Raw genomic sequence first — 22013 nt, forward strand, 5'->3', positions numbered from 1 at the left:
AATCTGCCATGGCTAACAAAATGGCAGACAAAGCTCAATGTGCCAAATGTCTGCTGTTCTGAAAAACTCTTGATTAGTTTCAGTAATGCTGGAGACACATGACTACGGCCATCAACAAATATTTCCAAATGGACTCTCTCTCTCCAAATGTGATTTTTGCTGTTGGGAGTGTTTAGGTACATCAGTGTATTAAGAAAGAACTAACTTATGCTTATTCAATACTTTTCATGTCCTCTGGGCATCCCAAAGAGCTTCACAGCCAATGAAGCGGTTTTGAAGTGTAGTCACTTATAATACAGGCAAATGTGGCAGCCAATTTGCACACAGCAAGGTCCCACAAACATCAATGAGATAAATAACTCGCTAATCTGTTTTCAGCTCTATGCAATGACATCATCCGTGTAGTTGAGGCACATAAGGCCAATCAACGTCATCCAATTCTGCTTTCTTTGAATCGTACTGCAGAGATAGGCCATTCAGCCCATCGTGCTTGTGTTGGCTCTTTTAAAGAACTATCCAATTAGTCCCACTCCCCTGCTTTTTCCTCATAGCCATACAAATTTTTCATTTTCAAGTATATATCCAATTCCCTTTTGAAAGTTACAATTGAATCTGCTTCCACTACCCCTTCAGGCATTGAATTCCAGATCATCATAACTCGCTGTGTTTAAAAAAAAAATTCTCCTCATCTCCCCTTGGTCTTGACCTTTCCATCCAGCTTGTGTAATTGCAAGTGCACTTCAGTTGCATCTGTTCTTGTGTTGCGTAGAGTTGGTTGACTTCTAGCTCTTTTCCCCTTGGCTTACGTTTCCATGTTTGCTTAGGGATCCTTGTATTAGGCATTCTCAAAATTTGGCCTATGTGGGTCCATCTTTGGATATTGGTTCAGAAAATCAAGATGTAGCATCAGTCTGGATGGAGTTAAGAAGCACCAAGGGACAGAAAACACTGTGGGAGTTGTCTATAGGCCTCCAAACAGTAGTGGTAATGTAGGGGATGGCATCAAACAGGAAATTAGAGATGCATGTAACAAAGGTACTACAGTAATCATGGGTGACTTCAATCTACATGTAGACTGGCCAAACCAAATTAGCAAAAATACTGTGGAGGATGAATCCCTGGAGTGTGTATGAGATGGTTTTTTAGACCAGTACGTTGAGGAGCCAACTAGGGAACAGGCTATCCTAGATTTGGTATTGTGCAGTGAGAAGGGGTTAATTAATAATCTTGTGTGGGGTCCTTTAGGGAAGAGTGATCATAATATGATACAATTCTTCATTAAGATGGAAAATGAAGTAGTCCAATCTGAAACTAGGGTCCTAAATCTAAACAAAGGAAACTACTAAGGTATGAGGAGTGAGTTGGCTATGATAGATTGGGGAGCTTCATTAAAAGGCATGACGGTGGATAGGCAATGGCTAACATTTAAAGAATGAATACATGAATTGCAACAGTTATATATTCCTTTCTGGCGCAAAAACACAAAAGGAAGAACGGCCCAACCATGGCTAACAAAATAAATTAAGGATAGTATTAGATCCAAAGAGGAGTCATATAAAGTTGCCAGAAAAAGTAGCAAGCCTGAGGATTGGAAGCAGTTTAGAATTCGGCAAAAAAGGACCAGAAGATTAATTTAAGAGGGGAAAAATATAGAGTGTGAGAGTAAACTTGCAAGGAACATAAAAGCGGACTGTAAAAGCTTCTACAGGTATGTAAAAAGAAAAAGATTAGTGAAGACAAATGTAGGTCCCTTACAGTCAGAAACGGGAGAATTTATAATGGGGAACAAGGAAATGGCAGAGCAATTAAACAAATACTTTGGTTCTATCTTCATGGAAGAGGACACAAATAACTTCCCAGATATGCTAGGGAACCAAGGATCTCGTGAGAAGGAGAAATTAAAGGAAATTAGTATTAGTAAAAAAAAAATATTGCTGGAGAAATTAATGGGACTGAAAGCTGATAAAACCCCAGGGCCTGATAATCTGCATCCCAGAGTACTAAAAGAGGTAGCCATGGAAATAGTAGATGCATTGATTGTCATCTTCCAAAATTCTATAGATTATGGAACAGTTCCTGCAGATTGGAGGGTGGCAAATGTAACCCCACTATTTAAAAAAGGAGGGAGAGAAAACAGGGAACTCAAGACCTGTTAGCCTAACATCAGTAGTAGGGAAAATGCTAGAGTCTATTATAAAGGATGTGATAACAGGACACTTAGAAAATATCAACAGGATTGGACAAAGTCAACATGGATTTATGAAAGGGAAATCATGTTTGACAAACCTACTGGAGTTTTTTGAGGATAACTGGTAGAATAGATAAGGGAGAACCAGTGGATGTGGTGTATTTGGATTTTCAGAAGGCCTTTGATAAAGTCCCACATAAGAGGTTAGTGTGCAAAATTAAAGCACATGGGATTGGTAATACACTGGCACGGAATGAAAATTGGTTAACAGACAGGAAACAGAGAGTAGGAATAAATGGGTCTTTTGCCGGGTGGCAGGCGGTGACTAGTGAGGTACCGCAGGGATCAGTGCTTGGGCCCCAGCTATTCACAATATATATCAATGATTTGGATAAGGGAACCAAATGTAATATTTCGAAGTTTGCGGACAACACAAAACCAGGTGGGATTGAGAGTTGTGAGAAGGATGCAAGGAGGCTTCAAGGCAATTTAGACAAGTTGAGTGAGTGAGCAAATACATGGAAGATGCAGTATAACGTGGATAAATGTGAAGTTATCCACTTCAGAAGGAAAAACAGAAAGGCAGAGTATTATTTAAATAGTGATAGATTGGGAAATGTTGATGTACAAAGGGACCTGGGTGTCCTTGTACACCAGTCACTGAAAGCTAACATGTAGGTGCAGCAAGCAGTTAGGAAGGCAAATGGTATGTTAGCCATCATTGCAAGAGGATTTGAGTACACGAGCAAGGATGTCTTACTGCAGTTATACAGGGCCTTGGTGAGACCACACCTGGAGTATTGTATGCAGTTTTGGTCTCCTTACCTAAGAAAGGATATACTTGCCATAGAGGGAGTGCAGCAAAGGTTCACCAGACTGATTACTGGGATGGCAGGACTGTCGTATGAGGAGAGATTGGGTCAACTCGGTCTGTATTCACTCGTGTTTAGAAGAATGAGAGGGGATCTCATTGAAACATATAAATTTCTGACCGGGCTAGTCAGACTGGATGCAGGGAGGAAGTTTCCCCTGGCTGGGGGGGGTCTAGAACGAGGGGTCACAGTCTCAGGATACGGGGTAGGACATTTAAGACTGAGATGAGGAGAAATTTCTTCACTCAGAGGGTGGTGAACCTATGGAATTCTCTACCATTGAAGGCTGTGGAGGCCAAGTTACTGAATATATTTAAGAAGGAGCTAGATAGATTTCTAGACACAAAAGGCATCAAGGGGTATGGGGAGAGAGCGGGAAAATGGTATTGAGATAGAGGATCAGCCATGATCATGGCGGAGCAAGCTCGAAGGGCCGAATGGCCTACTCCAGCTCCTATTTTCAATGTATCTCTTCTGGACTGCTATAATTAGTGGTGGCTCTCTGAAGCACACTTTCATTCGTCACTTTGTTAAACCATCTGATGTTAGAGTTGTGTGATGCTAACTGCAACCCATACTGCTGGTCCCAAGCCCGGATAAAGGAGTAGGGTTGTACACAGGGTTAGCAAACCTGCAATGTAAAACTCTGCCTGCTACAGAAACCGAAATCTGAAGACGTTAATCTTATGCAATGACATCGTGAAACACAAAAGCTTCGGACCGGTGTACAGGTGGCCCCCTTTGAGGGGTAGCTAACAATAAACAAAGTCCCAATGATGCACACTGGTTCACTGAAAATAGCTGCACTTGGAAGTTTAGTCAAGGAGTTAGTCACATATTTTAATGTCATGGGTTAAACTCTAGGTTGGTATCTAAAAGGTTAATTCTATAGAGGATGTATAACAGGACAATATTGGGTATGTTATCTCACAAGGGTGAGGGTGGGTGACATCATTTAGTTCCAGTTTACCAGTAGTTTACTTTTCTGTCAACCACTGAACATGACCATGGGTCTTTATACTGCAGATTGATTTTTATAAGCTTTTCTTTTGGACAGCTTGAGACAGCTTTATCCTGTGGGGACCTAGGAGTGATGAAGGTTACTCAGGTTCTCTGGAATTCCTATACTGTCATGGGGTAAGCAATGAGTTCAAAGGGAGAATATTATATTGTGGACAGTTTTAAAAAGAAAAGTTTTTTTTTATTAGTTCTAACTGACAATAGGTAGGGCAACTGCTTTAAAGGGCTGCAATCACTGCATAGACACACCGTGTAGCACAATGTAAGAAGTTTTTTTTAAAAAGAAATGTAGTCAAATACTTTTATATATTTTGTAAGAAGTTGTTTCTTTCTCCCCTCTGGATCCACATTCTTTCACCCCACCCAAACCCACAATTTATTCTTTTGCAATTGAGAGAACATGCAGGTGTCCTGTTCCTGAGACCCTGTGAATACCACATTCTGTATCTGGCTGGTGTGGAAGAATGTTCTAGGGTGACATGCTGTCTGATTTGAAATATACTTCTCTCTCCCTCCCCACCGCCCCCCCCCCCCCCACCCCCGTGGGGAATGCCTCGCTTCCATTCATCATTCATCACTATTACTGCTGACAACCAAGGTCAAGAGCTTGTCAACACGGAGTTGTAGGTTTCATTTTTTGCCCTACTAAGTATTTTTTTTCCCCCACTTCTAACATCATAAGTTAGACTTTTAATATGTGTGTGTGTGTATATATATTCAACTGTGCCTGGTGGAAGCTGGTGTTCTGTACCGCACTGTCAGTCAATGAAACAGCCAAAGCAACAGATGTTAGAAGAAAGGATAAAGGTTATGGGTTCAAGGAAAGAATTGTTTATAATAAGAAAAATTCAGTGGCCTGGAAATGCAGACAGTTTTTGGTAAATACTCAGACACCACAGTGGCTGGGGGATGCTGCTTTATATGCTGCTCTTAGCAAAAGCATGTAATAAACATCATTACGAAAAACCACTATCCTATCTTGATGACTGTCTGCTTATCCCAACTTTATTTTCACTCGTCTCGGTGGACTTCTTACTGGATAGAGTCCAATGCTGGTGTAATCTGGGTGGGAACCACAAGCAGCGAATGTTTAAATGTATTTATTCAGGGTCTAAAGCCATAAATAGTATAGACTTTAAAAGGACTTTTTTCCTCTACTCAATTTAGGTTTTCCACTCCCCTCTCCTAAGTAACGAGCACCGTTTTTCGGCTAAGACAGTAGACAAGTAACCTGCCCCCAGGCCTCTTCTGTTATTAACTGGCTGCTGGCAGACACATGAGAGTGGCCTGTGTTGACTTGCCCTCCAATTTTCCTTCACTCCCTCCTTGTGGGAAACATATAACTTCATTCAGTGCAACCCCTTGACAACCTGAGATCTGGAGTTTGCTGTGCCAAGAACTGTGGGCACTCTGTTAGTGTATTGCTATGTCTCTCTTCCTTTTTAATGATGCAGTTTTACTGGGACATTTTTTGGAGCAGTGTAAGTGAATATTGTGGACCTGGACTGCCTGCTCGCACCATTCTCTAATCTAGAAAGCCGATCTCTGTGCATGCATAGTTAAATGCGCACAGAGAGCTCCATTCAGCAGCTTCCAAATGCCAGTGAAATGCTTTAACTTCTTAATGATGGAAAAGAGCAAATCATCCTGTCAGCCCTTTTCTAACTTAAAAAAAAAATCCAGACAGTCTGCTGACCTGCCCTTAGCAAAGTTTCAGAATTTTGCTTCACACTTGTACTGCAACTGGTGCAAAACCTAGTACAAGGCCATCCCCTTTCGGTAGTCTTGCACAATTAGAAAAAGGCAAAATCAGCAGTTTGACAAAATTAAAACTGCGGTTATACTGCTCGCTGGCAAAATGTGTTTACGTACCCTCTAAAGAAAAGAACTTTGCATTCAAACATCCTAATATATTGCATTTTCATGTCTTTGGGTTTTTAAAAAAAAGCTTTTACTTGTCAAGCATCCAGAACTAAAATTTCATCTCTATTTGTGCCAATTAATATAATGCTGTGCCTAGTTTAAAATTTGCTTGAGATATGTTTTCCACAGCAGTTCATTTCCTAATTTGTGAAGCTTGTGTCTCTTACTTTAATTCGTGCTGCTGCTACTGTAAAATTATGTTCTGAACAGGTTCTAAAATTAACATCTTTGTTTGCTGTTTATTGTTTGAGATCTGAAAGAAATGTTAAAACTGTGCCTTTCAGTTAAATGTTAAAAAGCTCTAATGGGTTTGCAGAAGGGTTGATATTGTGGAAGGATGAGATCAAAGGAGCCAATAGGCCTCCTATCCAAATGTATCTTGCAGGTTAAAATTTGTCTGTCTACCTTGTAGCTTTATTCTGGTGTTTTGATGTGTAAATGTGGAAAACTAGCTTCTTGCTGCAAGATCAGCAGTGATCCAATGATGATAGTTGCACTGTGGTAGAAATGTTACACAGAGATGAATTTAACCGGTTTGAAGAGTCAGCTGCAGACTCTGCCCTTGGAGATTGAGTTTCTGATATCATTGGCAATTTTTAAGAGGAAATAGTTTGTTGGCATGTCAGACTTGAAAAAACAAGCCAAAAATTTCTGTGGTTACAGTTTCTGTAGGGCTATTATTGAAATGCTCTCCAAGGTAAATTGGATGACTGTGTTAAGGTGCCTGTTTCACTTCTATATTATGGCAAAGTGATCCTAGTTCCTAGCAACCTTATTGGTTTCATGTTACACTGTGGTGTTCCATCTACCTTCTGTGGGGCAGGCTTGATGGACCAGCTGGTATTTTCCTGCCTAACAATTTTGTATTATAAGTACATTACTTTATTGTGCATTATACATTATTATAAGATTTATTAAAATGTGTTTTGAAATGTCTTTGAAAGGCAACTGAGGAACCAGAGGAAAATGCCTATCTATAGTTGTAATGAAAGTGGCAGTTCTGTAATTGAACAATTATCTTGTATTTTCATCCCCTAATTTACATTCCCCCCCCCCCCACTATCTATTCTCCTGTTCCGCATGTCTATTTTTGATTAGTATGATGAACAACAGCCTACTCTTTGATTTTTGTCAAAGCAACTTTGCAAGGGACCAGTAGGACTTAGTGACGCAAGTTGAGTCCACTTATCTCTCATCTTGTTGGAGTGCTTTCGTTCCCTCCATGAAACTCTTGCCCCTCATTTCCTGCTCCCACCAGGCTCAGAAATCATGTTTAGTCTTGAACGGATTGCGTTGTGTATGCCATTACCCCAAGGACAAACGTACAGTCCAAATACATTATTATAAAGTCAGGAATAGTGGTAAAGTTATTCTCTTCAGGTTTTCAGATGCTGTACAGAATAGACCATCTTATGTGGACTCAAACATGGTCGGTTTATCACTGGATTTTGTTTTTATTCGTTCATGGGATGTGGGTGTCGCTGGCAAGGCCAGCATTTATTGCCCATCCCTAATTGCCCTTGAGAACGTGGTGGTGAGCCGCCTTCTTGAACCGCTGCAGTCCATGTGGTGAAGGTTCTCCCACAGTGCTGTTAGGTAGGGAGTTTGACCCAGCGACAATGAAGGAACGGCAATATATTTCGAAGTCGGGATGGTGTGTGACTTGGAAGGGAACATGCAGGTGGTATTGTTCCCATGTGCCTGCCCTTGTCCTTCTAGGTGGTAGAGGTCGTGGGTTTGGGAGGTGCTGTCAAAGAAGCCTTGGCAAGTTGCTGCACTGCATCCTGTGGATGGTACAAACTGCAGCCACAGTGCGCCGGTTGTGAAGGGAGTGAATGTTTAGGGTGGTGGATGGGGTCCTAATCAAGCGAGCTGCTTTGTCCTGGATGGTGTCGAGCTTCTTGAGTGTTGTTGGAGCTGCACTCATCCAGGCAAGTGGAGAGTATTCCATCACACTCCTGACTTGTACCTTGTAGATGGTGGAAAGGCTTTGGGGAGTCAGGAGGTGAGTTACTCACCACAGAATACCCAGCCTCTGACCTACTCTTGCAGTCACAGTATTTATGTGGCTGGTCCAGTTAAATTTCTGGTCAATGGTGACCCTCAGGATGTTGATGGTGGGGGATTCGGCGCTGGTAATTCTGTTGAATGTCAAGGGGAGGTGGTTAGACTCTCTCTTGTTGGAGATGGTCATTGCCTGGTACTTGTCTGGAGCGAATGTTACTTGCCACTTATCAGCCCAAGACTGGATGTTCTCCAGGTCTTGCTGCACGCGGGCTTGGACTGCTTCATTATCTGAGGGGTTGCGAATGGAACTGAACACTACAATCATCAGCGAACATCCCCATTTCTGACCATATGATGGAGGGAAGGTCACTGATGAAGCAGCTGAAGATGGTTAGGCCTAAGACACTGCTCTGTGGAACTCCTGCAGCAATGTCCTGGGGCTTAGATGATTGGCCTCCAACAACCACTACCACCTTCCTTTGTGCTAGGTATGACTTCAGCCACTGGAGAGTTTTCCTCCTGATTCCCATTGACTTCAATTTTATTAGGGCTCCTTGGTGCCACACTTGGTCAAATGCTGCCTTGATATCAAGGGCGGTCACTCTCACCTCACCTCTGGAATTCAGCTCTTTTGTCCATGCTTGGACCAAGGCTGTAATGAGGTCTGGAGCTAAGTGGTCCTGGCGGAAGCCAAACTGAGCGTTGGTGAGCAGGTTATTGGTGAGTAAGTGCCGCTTGATAGCACTGTCAACGACACCTTCCATCACTTTGCTTATGATTGAGAGTAGACCGATGGGGCGGTAATTGGTCGGATTGGATTTGTCCTGCTTTTTGTGGACAGGACATACCTGGGCAATTTTCTACATTGTTGGTTAGATGCCAGTGTGGTAGCTGTACTGGAACAGTTTGGCTAGAGGCGCGGCTAGTTCTGGATTGCACGATATGGTACAGTAAATTGGGGGACAAAATGTTGTGCCACAGAGTGATGGGATGTAAGTTTGTGCCTGTCAGGTCCCACAGAGAGGCCAGGTTTTTCCTCCCAGGGAGAGATTTGTCCTTTCGAGGTGCTGTTCTATTGCTCATCGTAACCACTGCAGAGCAGCATTGGTAGAAGCTGGGAGCAGTCATCGTCTTCTCTTTTCAGCCAAGGTGTATTGCAGGTGAGAGTGACATTTGAAGGCCCTGAAAGAAGCATAAGGGAAAGAATATAAAATAATCTGCCCAAACACCTGTGTTGCATTGGTGCTGTTTTTTTAAGAAGACGGAGGTGGTGGTGGGGGGTGCTTTCGGTAAAGCTTTAGAAGTACTTAACTCCTTGCTCTGACCAGAAGAATTTTTTTTGAACCACAAAACAAATCCACATGTTTTTTTGGTGATGGCAGATATTCATCAGAGATGAATGTGTATTTTGAAGAGTGTGTGTTGCATACATCTGTTTTGTTAAACATCAAAGCAGTTGCAGGTCAAAAAAGGAAGATTTCGACATCTTCCCTGAATCCAGTGGCAGCATGAGTTTTGCTGGGTACACACCATGAAGAGATAGACTGTTAAGGAACAGATTGTGAAACCTGTTGTGTATGTTGCACATTTTGATGCCCTCCAGCTATAAGCAGTGACCTGTATGGTTTCACTAAAATGGAAACTGGAAAACAGGGCTGTGACATACCCTAGATTTTATGTTGAGCATTGCACTCAATTATTTTTAACCTCTTCAAAGTGAGTGAGTGATGTCACTTACAGGCTAAATTTTATGGTTTAAGCAGCGAATTGTTTAACTCGTGCAATCTTTTATAGGTTCTCATTAAATCTGTATTTAATAAATTTGAGTAATAAATGGATTCCAAAAACTAACCTCTGCACCTCACCTTATATTTTAAATAAAGGTTTTCCTTAGTCCTTGTGGTACTGGCCACTGTATGTGTTGTGCCATTCAGGTATTCGATTCTTTCACTGTATTTATTGAAACTGTTCCTGCCTAGGAAAGCAATCTCTGTGTGCTGCACTCCCACTTTTACTGTTGGGTTGGATGCTGGGTGCACTGGGCTCTCTTGTGTAATGCAGAGGCCCAATTGCTAAATAAAGTGCAAATGTAGGGAACCTGCTGCCCACATTAGCTTTACAGGAGCCGATGACAGATTTGTGGACCCATATTTTAATTGAACATAGGAATTGCTGGATGAAAAAAGACGAAGGTCCACATAGTTCGTCTTCTACCATCCTGGTAGTCGCATGATACAACATTAATGGAGTTGTTGACTAATCATAGCAATCAATCTTTTTCAATTAGTCTACAACAGACGCAGAGAGGAAAACCCCCAGTGGTGGAGAGCTTTGGGAACCATCGGTCCAAAGTCACCTTTCCCTTCCCAAGCTTGCCAAGTCATATCTCAAATTACTCATAGACCGTATCCCAAAATGTTATTTTAAGAACATAAGAACATAAGAAATAGGAGCAAGAGTAGGCCAATCGGCCCCTCAAGCCTGCTCCGCCATTCAATAAGATCATGGCTGATCTGATCCTAACCTCAAATCTAAATTCATGTCCAATTTCCTGCCTGCTCCCCGTAACCCCTAATTCCCTTTACTTCTAGGAAACTGTCTATTTCTGTTGTAGCTTCCACAGCTTCCTGGGGCAGCAAATTCCACAGACCTACTACCCTCTGAGTGAAGAAGTTTCTCCTCATCTCAGTTTTGAAAGAGCAGCCCCTTATTCTAAGATTATGCCCCCTAGTTCTAGTTTCACCCATCCTTGGGAACATCCTTACCGCATCCACCCGATCAAGCCCCTTCACAATCTTATATGTTTCAATAAGATCGCCTCTCATTCTTCTGAACTCCAATGAGTAGAGTCCTAATCTACTTAACCTGTCCTCATATGTCCGCCCCCTCATCCCCGGGATTAACCGAGTGAACCTTCTTTGTACTGCCTCGAGAGCAAGTATGTCTTTTCTTAAGTATGGACACCAAAACTGTATGCAGTATTCCAGGTGCGGTCTCACCAATACCTTGTATAACTGCAGCAATACCTCCCTGTTTTTATATTCTATCCCCCTAGCAATAAAAGCCAACATTCCGTTGGCCTTCTTGAAAGAAATGTATCTAATTTATGTTTGAATAAATCAACGCTATCTGCTTCCACCATCTCCCTAAGGAGCCTGTTCCATAAATTGATCACTCGCTCCCTGAAATAATGTTTCCGCAGATTAGTTTGAAATTTACCCCCCTTCAAGCGCAGGCCATGTCCTCTGGTTCTTCTGTTCTGGACAAGGTGAAACAGTTGCTCATGGTTTACATTATCTAGTCCCTTTAGAATCCTAAAAACAGAAATCTTACTACCTCTCAACCTTCTCTTTTCCAGTGAGAACATGCCCAATTTACATAATCACTCCTCATAATCCAATCCCTCCATTCCCACAGCCATTCTGGTTACTCTCTTCTGCATCCTTTCAATTGTTGCAGTATCCTTTTTGTTCTGTGATTAACACAGCTGTACATGGTATTCTAAGTGCGGTTACACCAGTGACTTACATAGTGGCATGAATACCCCACCATTTTGGCTCAATATTGTCCCTTTAATACGTCCCAACATCTGATTTGCTTTACTCACTGCCACCGAGCATTGTTGTGATAGTTTCAATTTATTGTCAGTCAGGACCCTCAGATCTCTCTCACTGTCTTTCCATTTAAGTAATGGTCCCTTCCTGGATTTTTTGTCCCCATGTGAAGCACTTTGGGTATCTCTACATTGAACTTCATTGGCCACCTGTCTGCCCAATCCACCAGTATATTCAAATCCTCCTGCAACTTATCCTGTTCAGCTTTGGAGTCTACCACATTCATTGTGGGTATGGTTTTTAATGAATACTTTGCATCTGTCTTCACAAAGGAGAGGGATGATACAGGGATTGAAGTTAAGGAGGAGGAATGTGAAATATTGGGTGGAATAAACTTAGTAAGAGAGGAAGTATTAAGGGGATTAGCATCTTTGGAAGTGGATAATTCACCAGGGCCAGATGAAATGTATCCCAGGCTGTTAAAAGAAGCCATGGAGGAAATAGCGGAGGCTTTAACAATCATTTTCCAAACTTCACTGGTTACAGGCGTAGTGCCGGAGGATTGGAGGACTGCTAACATTGTACCGTTGTTTAAAAAGGGAGCGAAGGATAGACCGAGTAATTACAGGCCAGTCAGCCTAACCTCGGTGGTGGGCAAATTATTGGAATCAATTCTGAGACACAGCATAAACTGTCACTTAGAAAGGCACAAACTAATCAAGGACAGTCAGCACGGATTTGTTAAGGGGAGGTCGTGTCTGACTAACTTGATTGAATTTTTCGAGGAGGTGACGAGAAGGATCGATGAGGGTAGCGCAGTTGATGCAGTCTACATGGATTTTAGCGAGGCTTTTGACTAGATCCCACATGGCAAATTGGTCAAAAAGGTAAAGGCCCATGGGATCCAAGGGAATGTGGCAAATTGGATCCAAAATTGGCTTAGTGGCAGGAAGCGAAGGGTAATGGTCGACGGGTGTTTTTGCGACTGGAAGGCTGTTTCCAGTGGGTTGCAGCAGGGCTCTGTACTAAGTCCTTTGCTTTTAGTGGTATACATTAACGATTTGGACTTAAAGGTAGGGGGCATGATTAAGAAATTTGCGGATGACAAAAAGATAGGCCGTGTGGTTGATAGTGAGGAGGAAAGCTGTAGACTGCAGGAAGATATTAATGGACTGGTCAGGTGGGCAGAAAAGTGGCAAATGGAGTTCAATCCGTTAAGTGTGAGGTAATGCTTTTGGGAGAGCAAACAAGGCAAGGGAATACACAATAAATGGGAGGATATTGAGAGGTATAGAGGAAGTGAGGGACCTTAGAATGCATGTCCACAGATCCCTGAAGGTAGCAGGACAGATAGATAAGGTGGTTAAGAAGGCATATGGAATGCTTTCCTTTATTGGCCGAGGCATAGAATATAAAAGCAGGGATGTTATGCTGGACTGTATAAAACACGAGTTAGGCCACAGCTTGAGTACTGCGCACAGTTCTGGTCACCACATTACAGGAAGGATGTAATTGCAGAGGAGATTTACGAGGATGTTGCCAGGACTGGAGACTTTTAGCTATAATGACAGATTGGATAGGCTGGCCTTGTTTTCCTTGGAACAGAGGAGGCTGAGGGGTGATTTGATTGAGGTGTACAAAATTAGTAGAGTAGAGTAGAGTAGAGTAGAGTAGAGTAGAGTAGAGTAGAGTAGAGTAGAGTAACCTATTTCCCTTAGTGGAGGGGTCAGTAACCAGGGGGCATAGATTTAAAGTGTTTGGTAGAAGGATTAGAGCGGAAATGAGGGAAAATATTTTCACCCAGAGCGTGGTAAGACTCTGGAACTTACTGCCTGAGAGGATGGTATAGGCAGAAACCCTCAACTCATTAAAAAAAATACCTGGATGTGCACCTGATGAGTCGTGACCTGCAGGGCTACGGACCAAATGCGGGAAAGTGGAATTAGGCTGGGTGGTTCATTTCTCAGCCGGCATGGACTTCTGTGCCGTAAATTTTCTATGATTCTATGATTAGCGTCAATGCTGATAGTTGCAGGTAGGTTGTGTTTGTATTAAGAATTGCTGCTGACAGAGGGAGAACAGCACAAATGCTGCATTCCTATAATGTAAAAATTGTTCTTTTATGTTCATGGTGTGTATTATGTTGAAAAATTAGCTTATTTTGAATTTTGTCAAATACTCTGAATTGGTGAGTTCCCTGTTTGCTGGGTTTTCAAGGAAGGTGCCAAGCAGATACCCACAAAAGGAGGGATGGAAACACTGGCGGGCAAATCACCCCAGTTACTTATTGCATAACAATATATGCCAAACTACCTTCTCAACTCGAAGCCTGCACATAGAGGAAATTAAGAGAGGGATACAAACATCTTACAACTGTATTGTGCAAGCAGTGTATACTCCGTTAAGTAACCTAATTAGTTGGTTGCTAGTCTGGTGCATTGCTGCACTGTTTTGCAGAAATATATAAATGTTTATCAAGATTTAGTCCATTTCCTGTGTTGCTGAAGTGACAGACACTTTTAATAAACACTGCCATAAACCTGTAAATATATCACTGAACTAGTTTAAAGAGGAACTATCACCATCCGATTTTCTTTTGAAAATTAAAATGTTACAAAGATTATTTCTAATGTTTTCCTGTTTTATTCTGTCCATTTGAGTCAGTTTTCATTTTAACAGCAAATGATAGTGGGCATCATTAAAGATACTGCTCAGAAGAGTTAGTGAAGCTATCTGTGTGTGGAGGCTGAATTACAGTGTTATTCCTGATAGTGTTAATAAAGCTTCTTCGTACAGTTAAACACAGTAACTCTTTGCAAGCCTGTCAGCATTTATGCGAAGAGGCAAACATACTTTTCCTGGGCAAGAGCCATGCCCTCTTATTTTGAAGTGGACAGATTCTTTTGGCGATTTGGAAAATGCGTGGGTGAGAAAGTGGTGAGTGTTGGTGATATATTGGAAAATGCTGTTTGCCTAGAATGCTGTTCCATGATCCACACTGCTGGCTTGCATACCACGGGTGAGCTCATTCACGGGGCTGCTGATGAGGATTCTGTCGTGAAGGCAAGCAGAAGAACGGGCAAGGATCGCCCCTACTTAGTCCCTTGTTCAAGAAGGCAGCTCACCACCACCTTCTCAAGGGCAATTAGGGATGGGCAATAAATGCCGGCCTCGCCAGCGATGCCCACATCCCATGAACAAATAAAAAGAAGGCAATTCGGGAGGAGGCTACTTCCCGAGATTGAGCAGTGGGGGTAAAAGATTTTGATCCAAAATCTCAACCAAGCACCAAAGGCTTGAGTATAGGGAACAGGAACTTTTACTCCAACCAGTTGAATGCTTTCCCTGTGCTATCAGAGTTTTAGCCGCCATGTAGACAGTGCATTCACTATGCTCTGCTTCTGGGGTCAATGTGTGCTTAGATCTCAGGATGGTTTTATTAGCTGGCTCCACAGTGGAGTCTGGCATGCAAGAACTGAATAGGATGAGACTTCCTGTTGACCTTTAAGACATTTGTGCAGGGAGGGAGATGGAGAGGGAATGAAGCCCATCTTGTTTGTAGTGCAGTCTCGAGTCCTGTGCAACAGGAAGCTTGAACATCATGCACACCCAAGCAGGAACAGTGCTCAGACTTGGCAGACGCAAATCATCACTGGGAGCACTGATCTTTGCCCTGGAATGTCTCTAGATAGAAGCGACACCGGCGACAGAGACCACAATGACCTCTAATTTGTTGGTGTTTTGACGCAGATGGTTGAAGCAATTTAAGTTGGTTGCTTCGTTGACACAGCTTTGATTTGCCATTTTAAAGAGATTATACTGTAGCACTGTTAAAATGTTTTATCCTCCTGCACTTTTTTTTAAGATCTTTTTGCTTTCTGAAACCGTGGTTGCATGGTTTGTTTTTCAATTCAGAAAGCAGATATTTTCTAAATGCAGTTCCTGTTTAAGAATTACTGCTTCTGTTGGAGCAGGTTAACAGATCCACATTTGGGGGCCTGAGTGACCTCTCACCTTTAGAACCTAGGTTGGTAACCAGCCAGATCAGTGGAATTAAATTTGTCTTTCTTTCTTCCTCCCTTTCTTATTGAGGCTCCTTTATATTTTAAATAAATTTAGGCTTATTTTCAACACCGTTTCTTAATACTAATTATGTCAGTTCATAGCTCATATGAGAAACTGAAGTGTCACAATGGTGCCTTAAGGGTTTGGGTTAATGCACACAGTTGGGACAAACCAAAAGAAGCTTTACTCTGCATTTAACTTATGCTACACCTGACACGGGAACGCTTGTTGTCGATATCAGTGGTGGTGTGGGGCAAATCAAAAAAGTGGCAAGTACCTCATTTGTCAGTGCTGAGATCCCTCACTTTGATAGTTCAAGAAAAGTTTTTTTTTAAAACTTGTGGAGTCAGTGCATGCACTGTGTGATGTGGCATTAGGTCACACAGACAGAGTTATTCCATGTTTGATCCATGGTCTGCGCTGAATTGGTCGATTTCAGGAAACAAAAGGCATTCAGCTTAAGCTGAGAGGGATGCTATTCTGTAACTCTACTACCCATCCCTCCCACCTGGAAAGGTTGGTGACCCAGAAAGGACAGTCAAATGGTCACCTGACTTGTGAACATTGGCAAGGTACCTGAGGGTGGCAGTGCTATCACCTGCTGTGGAACTGTCTCCTAGTAGGGGTTGCCACCTTCACGGGGGGCGGGGGGTGGATACATTGGAGGAAAACCTCCTTCTGAAATCACTGTTTTAAAGTTGCAAATTTCAGTAAACTGTTCCACCATGCAAAATGTTAAAAATAAGACTTGAGTTCAGACTTGGCCACATGCCTTTTCTGAAAAGTACCTCAAGGTTGTCTGACAGGTGGTTAATGGTGAAGTCTGAGGTTTAAAAGGCAGACACTAAAGCTGCATTTGTGGTATTAAAAATTATATGCACCAATGAGATGCGTCAGTTTCCAAAGTTATTTTGAAGCAATTTGCGCAATGTTGAGATGAGTGGTTCCTTTCATGTGTAAATAAAGGAAACATCTTGAGCATATAGTTTTGTGGTCGCGATCGCTCATTCCCATCCTCGTAAGCATTTATCTGATCAGTTTAAATATGCTATAAGCTCTTCAAACGTCAATAATTGCCCTATTATAAATATAAAGTGTATAGTTTTTTAAAAATTCATAATCTGCTGCTGGGTGGAGAAAAGAGCCCTCAAAGTTGATAGAGATTAAAAGAAGAACTACCGAATGCTGGAGATGTGCAGCAGGTCAGTCAACATCTGAAAGAGGAAGGTGGGTTAATGTTTTCCAGTGGAACTGTTTTGGATAGCTTCTGATGAAGGGTCCCTACTGAAAAGTTAAGCTATCTTTACCGGTCACCTACGACCTGCTGCTTTTACTGTCCTGAGTAGCCAGAGGAGTTGACAGTTTTTTTGGTGAGACAGTGCCACAGAGTGATACAACATAGTTTTGTATCTTACTTTCTCCACACACACTGAGCATTGCGTTTCAGCCACGCTTCTTGGGATGGAGGTGGTAGGGAAGTAGTGAGTAGAAGTGTTGTGCTTCCCCATCCCCCCCATGGGAATGAAGTGCCAAAACCACCATTTTTGGTGGTAATGCTGCTTCTGGTAGTGAGTGTGGCCTTGTTTGCTGCTGACTTTGGAGCAGCAGATGGCAATTAAAATGTACTATTATAAACGTTTTACATTGTCCATTGTAGTTAATTGATGATCCCAAACCTTAAGATGGGCCCGCAGTACAATCAACTAATTTGCTGGTCCTGAATTTGACACGAGCCAATATTGCAATGGGTGGTGTGCGTATGATTGTGCACGGAGGCCTGGGGCCCAATGGGCTTAGTGTGCAATAAAGCAATATGTTATGCACAGCTGATGCTAAGCATACGTACAGTGTCAGTGTGCTAAGCTGGTTAAGGCTCAGAATGATGCCAGTTCAGCCATACTCCAGTTGCTCACTGCCTGTTACAAACTGGTGTTGCAATGGATGGTTTTTTAACCTGGGTCATGTCTTTCCATTAAGAACCCCCAGTTTACCTGCTACTCAACTGTTGGACCTGAAGGTGAATTTTCCATGGAGCTGACACAGAAAATCCAGGGAACTTGTGCTTTCCCAGCATATCCTGAGCAATGTACTGGGAGCAAAATTTACGTTCCATTGTGGAGTGAGGTCAGCTCATTCAGATGTATGGAGTGCCTGAGGACTAATATTAACAACAGCTTGCATTTATATAGCGCTTTTAATGCAGGAAAATGTCCCAGACTCTAAGACTATCTTGTATAAAAATCAGATTAGTGCTTAATAAGCATACGTGTACATTCTTGTGCTGATAGGAAGAAATCTAAACACAATGTTGCATTTGTCTGTTGCATAGCATCCCAAGATGTGCAGTCAAGTAATGCTTTGAGTGGAACAGTTCCATTGTACCACTATCGTGATCAGTTTGTGGAGACACAAGTTGACATGTTCTGGGGAGAGAATGTCAATTTTTTAAAAACATAATTTGGAGTTCAACGTGGTACACTTTTCTGTACTGATTTTATATCGTTGCAAGATGGGATTGTTCATAGGTCCTGTATACATGTTGAGTGATTGTTCCGCTGAGTAGATGATTTCCACCATGACTTCTATCCTGATTATGCACACAGCAAGACTTGCGTTGCTGCCAGTAAAGCTCTGGCTCATTCACAGTCTAGTCTGGCCGTGTGACCGAGGTGAAAGTCGGTCGCGAGCAGTAGCGAGTAGGTTTTTATCCAATAATAATAACTCTTGCCTGTGTAAAAGCTTCTGAGGGGGAAAGGAACGGTTGTTTTGAGTTTTGATTGTGTGAGCGTCCGTGAAGGGAGGGAGGAAGAGAGCAGAGAACAACCAACTAGAGCATGTACTTTGTAAACGAAACTGTCTTTAGAATTTTTGCAATTTGTGTTTTTCATCCTCTGGTCGCTGCAGAGAATTTGGTAACACCTAGCAAATACTTGGCAGAGACTTAAGATGAGCAACAGTGTTGTACCAAAGAGACCAGTTCCACTGACTCCATTGTAATGAAACAGGTGCACTCCAAGGGGATCTCCTTCAAACACTTGGCTGATGTCAGCCAAGTGTTTGAAGCAAATAAGTGGCATGGAAATTAGACAGAAAAGTGCTGTGCATATCTGAATGCAAATTTTATCTTGATGAAAACATTTAAAAGCACACAATAGTGATTCTCAAGAAATACTACTGTAATTTATTTTTAAAAGATTTCCATTGTATTAGAAATCATTACCACTGTAGTTTAGAAATTTTGGATAATTAATCAGCATTGTTAAAACCAAAATCATGCTTCAACATAAATCACACTTAGCACCACCTTTCACCTTTTATGCAGACGTTAGTTCCTGTTGTAACAACCTGTTTACAGCACAGGATATTTATTGTAAAAACATTTTTTTTAAAGGAACAGGAATGACCAATTTGTTTTAAAAAGTGTACTTTAGAGTAACTAGACTGTGCAACAGAGACACAAAACTTTATTGTCCTTCAGATTATAACTATTCAAAAATTTCTGTTAAAACAATGAATCAAAAGTACCTGAAAAGCCATCTGTTCATGAGCTGCAGAAATCTGCAAAGATTGCCAAGATTTTTTTTTGTTTTATTGCCAGTGGGTAGTACTGAAACATTCCCTCATTCCTGTGGTCAGTCAGCCAGGGATGTGTCCCAGCCAGGTTGCTAATACAAACAGCATTTTGTCAGCAATAGCCTCTTGCCAATCGGTTCCTTGGAACATGCTGTGGTACTGAGCTTAGATCAAAGGTGTAATGATTGGCATGCTGTTGTGTTTTGAAATGCTACTCGTAAATCTGAGATGTCCATTTTTGTCTTGGAAGTAAATGGAAGCAGAAATCAGCAGTCCAGAATTATCATTGCTTTCAGAATGACCCTGTTTAGTCTATAGATGTGTTTTCTCTTGTGCAGCTGCTGTTTTGTATTAATTAGATTATGGGTCAGACTGAAGAAGAGTTCTGATTTGGCATAAAACTGTTCTTTTCAAAAAAAAATTGGGATTTTTTTTCTGTCTTGGATCCTGTCGTTACTCTGCATCAGGACCCCTGCTGTGAAGTCCAGAGAATTGCAGTCAAAGTTGCTTTTAGAATAACTGCAAATCTGAAAAATATTCTTAATACTAGTTTGACCTCACATGGTGTAACTTGTTGGGGGGTGGTGGAGGAGGAATGTGTTCTCTTTTTTTTCCCCCTCTCACCAGAAGAAAGAACTTGCATTTCTATAGCGCCTTTTACAATCTCAAGGTGTCCCAAAGCACTTTGCAGCCAATGAAGTACTTTTGAAATGTAGTCACTGTTGTAATGTAGGAAAATATCTGCTTCTCTTCATCTCCCTCTCCCAGTTTCTTGGTATTTCTCATGCTCACCGTGCACACATGCATATTAGAAGAGAAGGTAAAACAAAGAGCAGATATTTTTTTTGATGTGTGGACTTTTAAAATAAGCCCTGTTTTATATTCCTAAACTTGATTTGCTTTACATTTTTAAAGTTATTTTTGGTTATGTCCTCCAATAACTCATTTGGTGAATGCATTGTCCAATGTGGAACTGCTATAGTGCTACAGTAGCTCTGTGTTCCTGCTTTAAGGAGAGAAAACACAGGTCTCCTACTTGCTATCCAGTGATTCCTGATGGAACGTGTGTACGTGACTATCAGGTGAGGAAAAGACGGGGCTCAGCTGTGACATCCCTGACAGTCAGTAGCCATCTGACACTTGCTGCCTGCACTCATACTTAATGAATAACTACTTCAGCAAGGTGCGAGAGGGTTGGGGGCACCTGATGTCGTAAATATTTTAATTTTGGTATCTGGTTTATGTCCTGAGCCTTTCAGCAAGTGAACTTCGCTTCTGGGGGCATTCAGTCTGTCTAATTTAACTTCTCCAAATCTTTTTACATTTGAAGGAAGAATGCTTTCTCTTCAGATCATGAAAGCCTCTTGCTTCAGATGTATATCCTAATACTGTGCACAGTGAACTGATCCACAATAAAATCATTTGTTTTAAGCTGTGTAGTGAATATTAATACATCGGTATGCTTTATGAGAGAGGGGTTTGAAGGTGTACTTCATTTTTTTAATGCTGTACTAATTACAGTAAAGATTTATATTGGAAAAAGTAGCCAATGCAGATGGTAGTTTCTGCCATGCTGTAGAAGGAATGAGCAAGGATCTGTATGAAGTTTTGTTTATTTTGATTCTAACCTTGTAGGAGTGTAACTCTTCCTGGGATGTACCAGAAGTTGTAATGTGCATTGGAGTGTAGTGTTTAGATCAGTTTTAAACTGTTTTTGTTCTCCTCCTTCCTCCTGCTCTTGCTTCTCTATCCAGTCGTCAGAATCACCTGAAAGAGCAACAACAGCAGCAGCAGCCACCACCAGCACCTCCGATCCTCCTGCCAGATGAAGCTGAATGCCTGACCGTGCCTAGGTATAAACGAGACCTGGTTCAGAAACTCAAGATCCTGAGACAAGAACTCTCGCAGCAGCAGCCCCAGGCTGGCCACTGTCGCATCGAGGTTTCTAGGGAAGAGATATTTGAGGTACACACTGTCTCTCCTTTTGTTCTCTTTTTTTTTGCAAATGCAAAAACAAAGTAGCTGCTGTGTCATGATGTGATTCATTGCTTTAAAGTCTTTTGTGACTGTTTGTGATTACAGCGAAATAAAATGATAAAACCAAGACATGATGTTGCAGTTTCCAAAAGCAGACTTGTCAGTCAGCCTGCAAACAGCAGTGTAATGAGTATTTGTTCCATGTCAAAGGCTCTGCAGGTGACCTACATAGATAGAGTGTCTCGGTGATTGAGCTATACCAGCAAATCAAAGATTTTGCATGCTGCCTGACAGGCACCTTATTCAGATATTCATAGTCTGAGCTGTCCTTATTTTTTCATCTGGATACATTTCTCTGTTACAGCAGTACTGTATTTCACGAATTGCTGTACAATTCCTAAGCAATTTAACCCTTTAAATTTAAACTTTTTGGTTTTTCAAAACTAGTTTGTTGTCTCTGGAGCACCTTGAATTTCTAATCAAGAATCCATGAGTTGTGTTTTGTATTTGTCAGTTCCTTCCCTTAGGGTTCCTTCTTTGCCACCCACCATTTCCCCAGAGTTGCAACGAGGTGTGTGACAGTGGATAGGGGTGACTAGCCTTGCCCATTATCCAGAGTCTCTCTCTTCCACTTTCTGCTTTCCTTTACTGGAGCTCTCCTTTATGCTTTTCTATTTTTAAATTGCATTTATTTGCACGGGTAAATTGGGGAAGAGAGTTCCGTTTATATTTTGTTCCTGTATTATGTTTTCTGTACTTTTGTGCACTCAAATTAAGGAGACGGTAGAAATATTATCAGGAGTAAGGTAATCTGATCGTGGATGGGCAGAGGTC

General features: G+C 41.8%; 1 protein-coding gene across 2 annotated transcripts in view; it reads left to right on the forward strand.

The window, feature by feature from the left end:
• smurf2 (SMAD specific E3 ubiquitin protein ligase 2) overlaps positions 1 to 22013 on the forward strand; it is a 216818-nt gene that overhangs the window by 178709 nt on the left and 16096 nt on the right. For both annotated transcript variants that reach the window (XM_068003917.1, XM_068003918.1), the window contains one exon: positions 20957 to 21167. In XM_068003917.1, the coding sequence (XP_067860018.1) occupies positions 20957 to 21167 (211 nt within the window). The remainder of the gene's footprint in view (positions 1 to 20956; positions 21168 to 22013) is intronic.

The sequence above is a fragment of the Heptranchias perlo genome, chromosome 23, assembly GCF_035084215.1.
Source record: "Heptranchias perlo isolate sHepPer1 chromosome 23, sHepPer1.hap1, whole genome shotgun sequence".
Lineage (NCBI taxonomy): Eukaryota > Metazoa > Chordata > Chondrichthyes > Hexanchiformes > Hexanchidae > Heptranchias > Heptranchias perlo.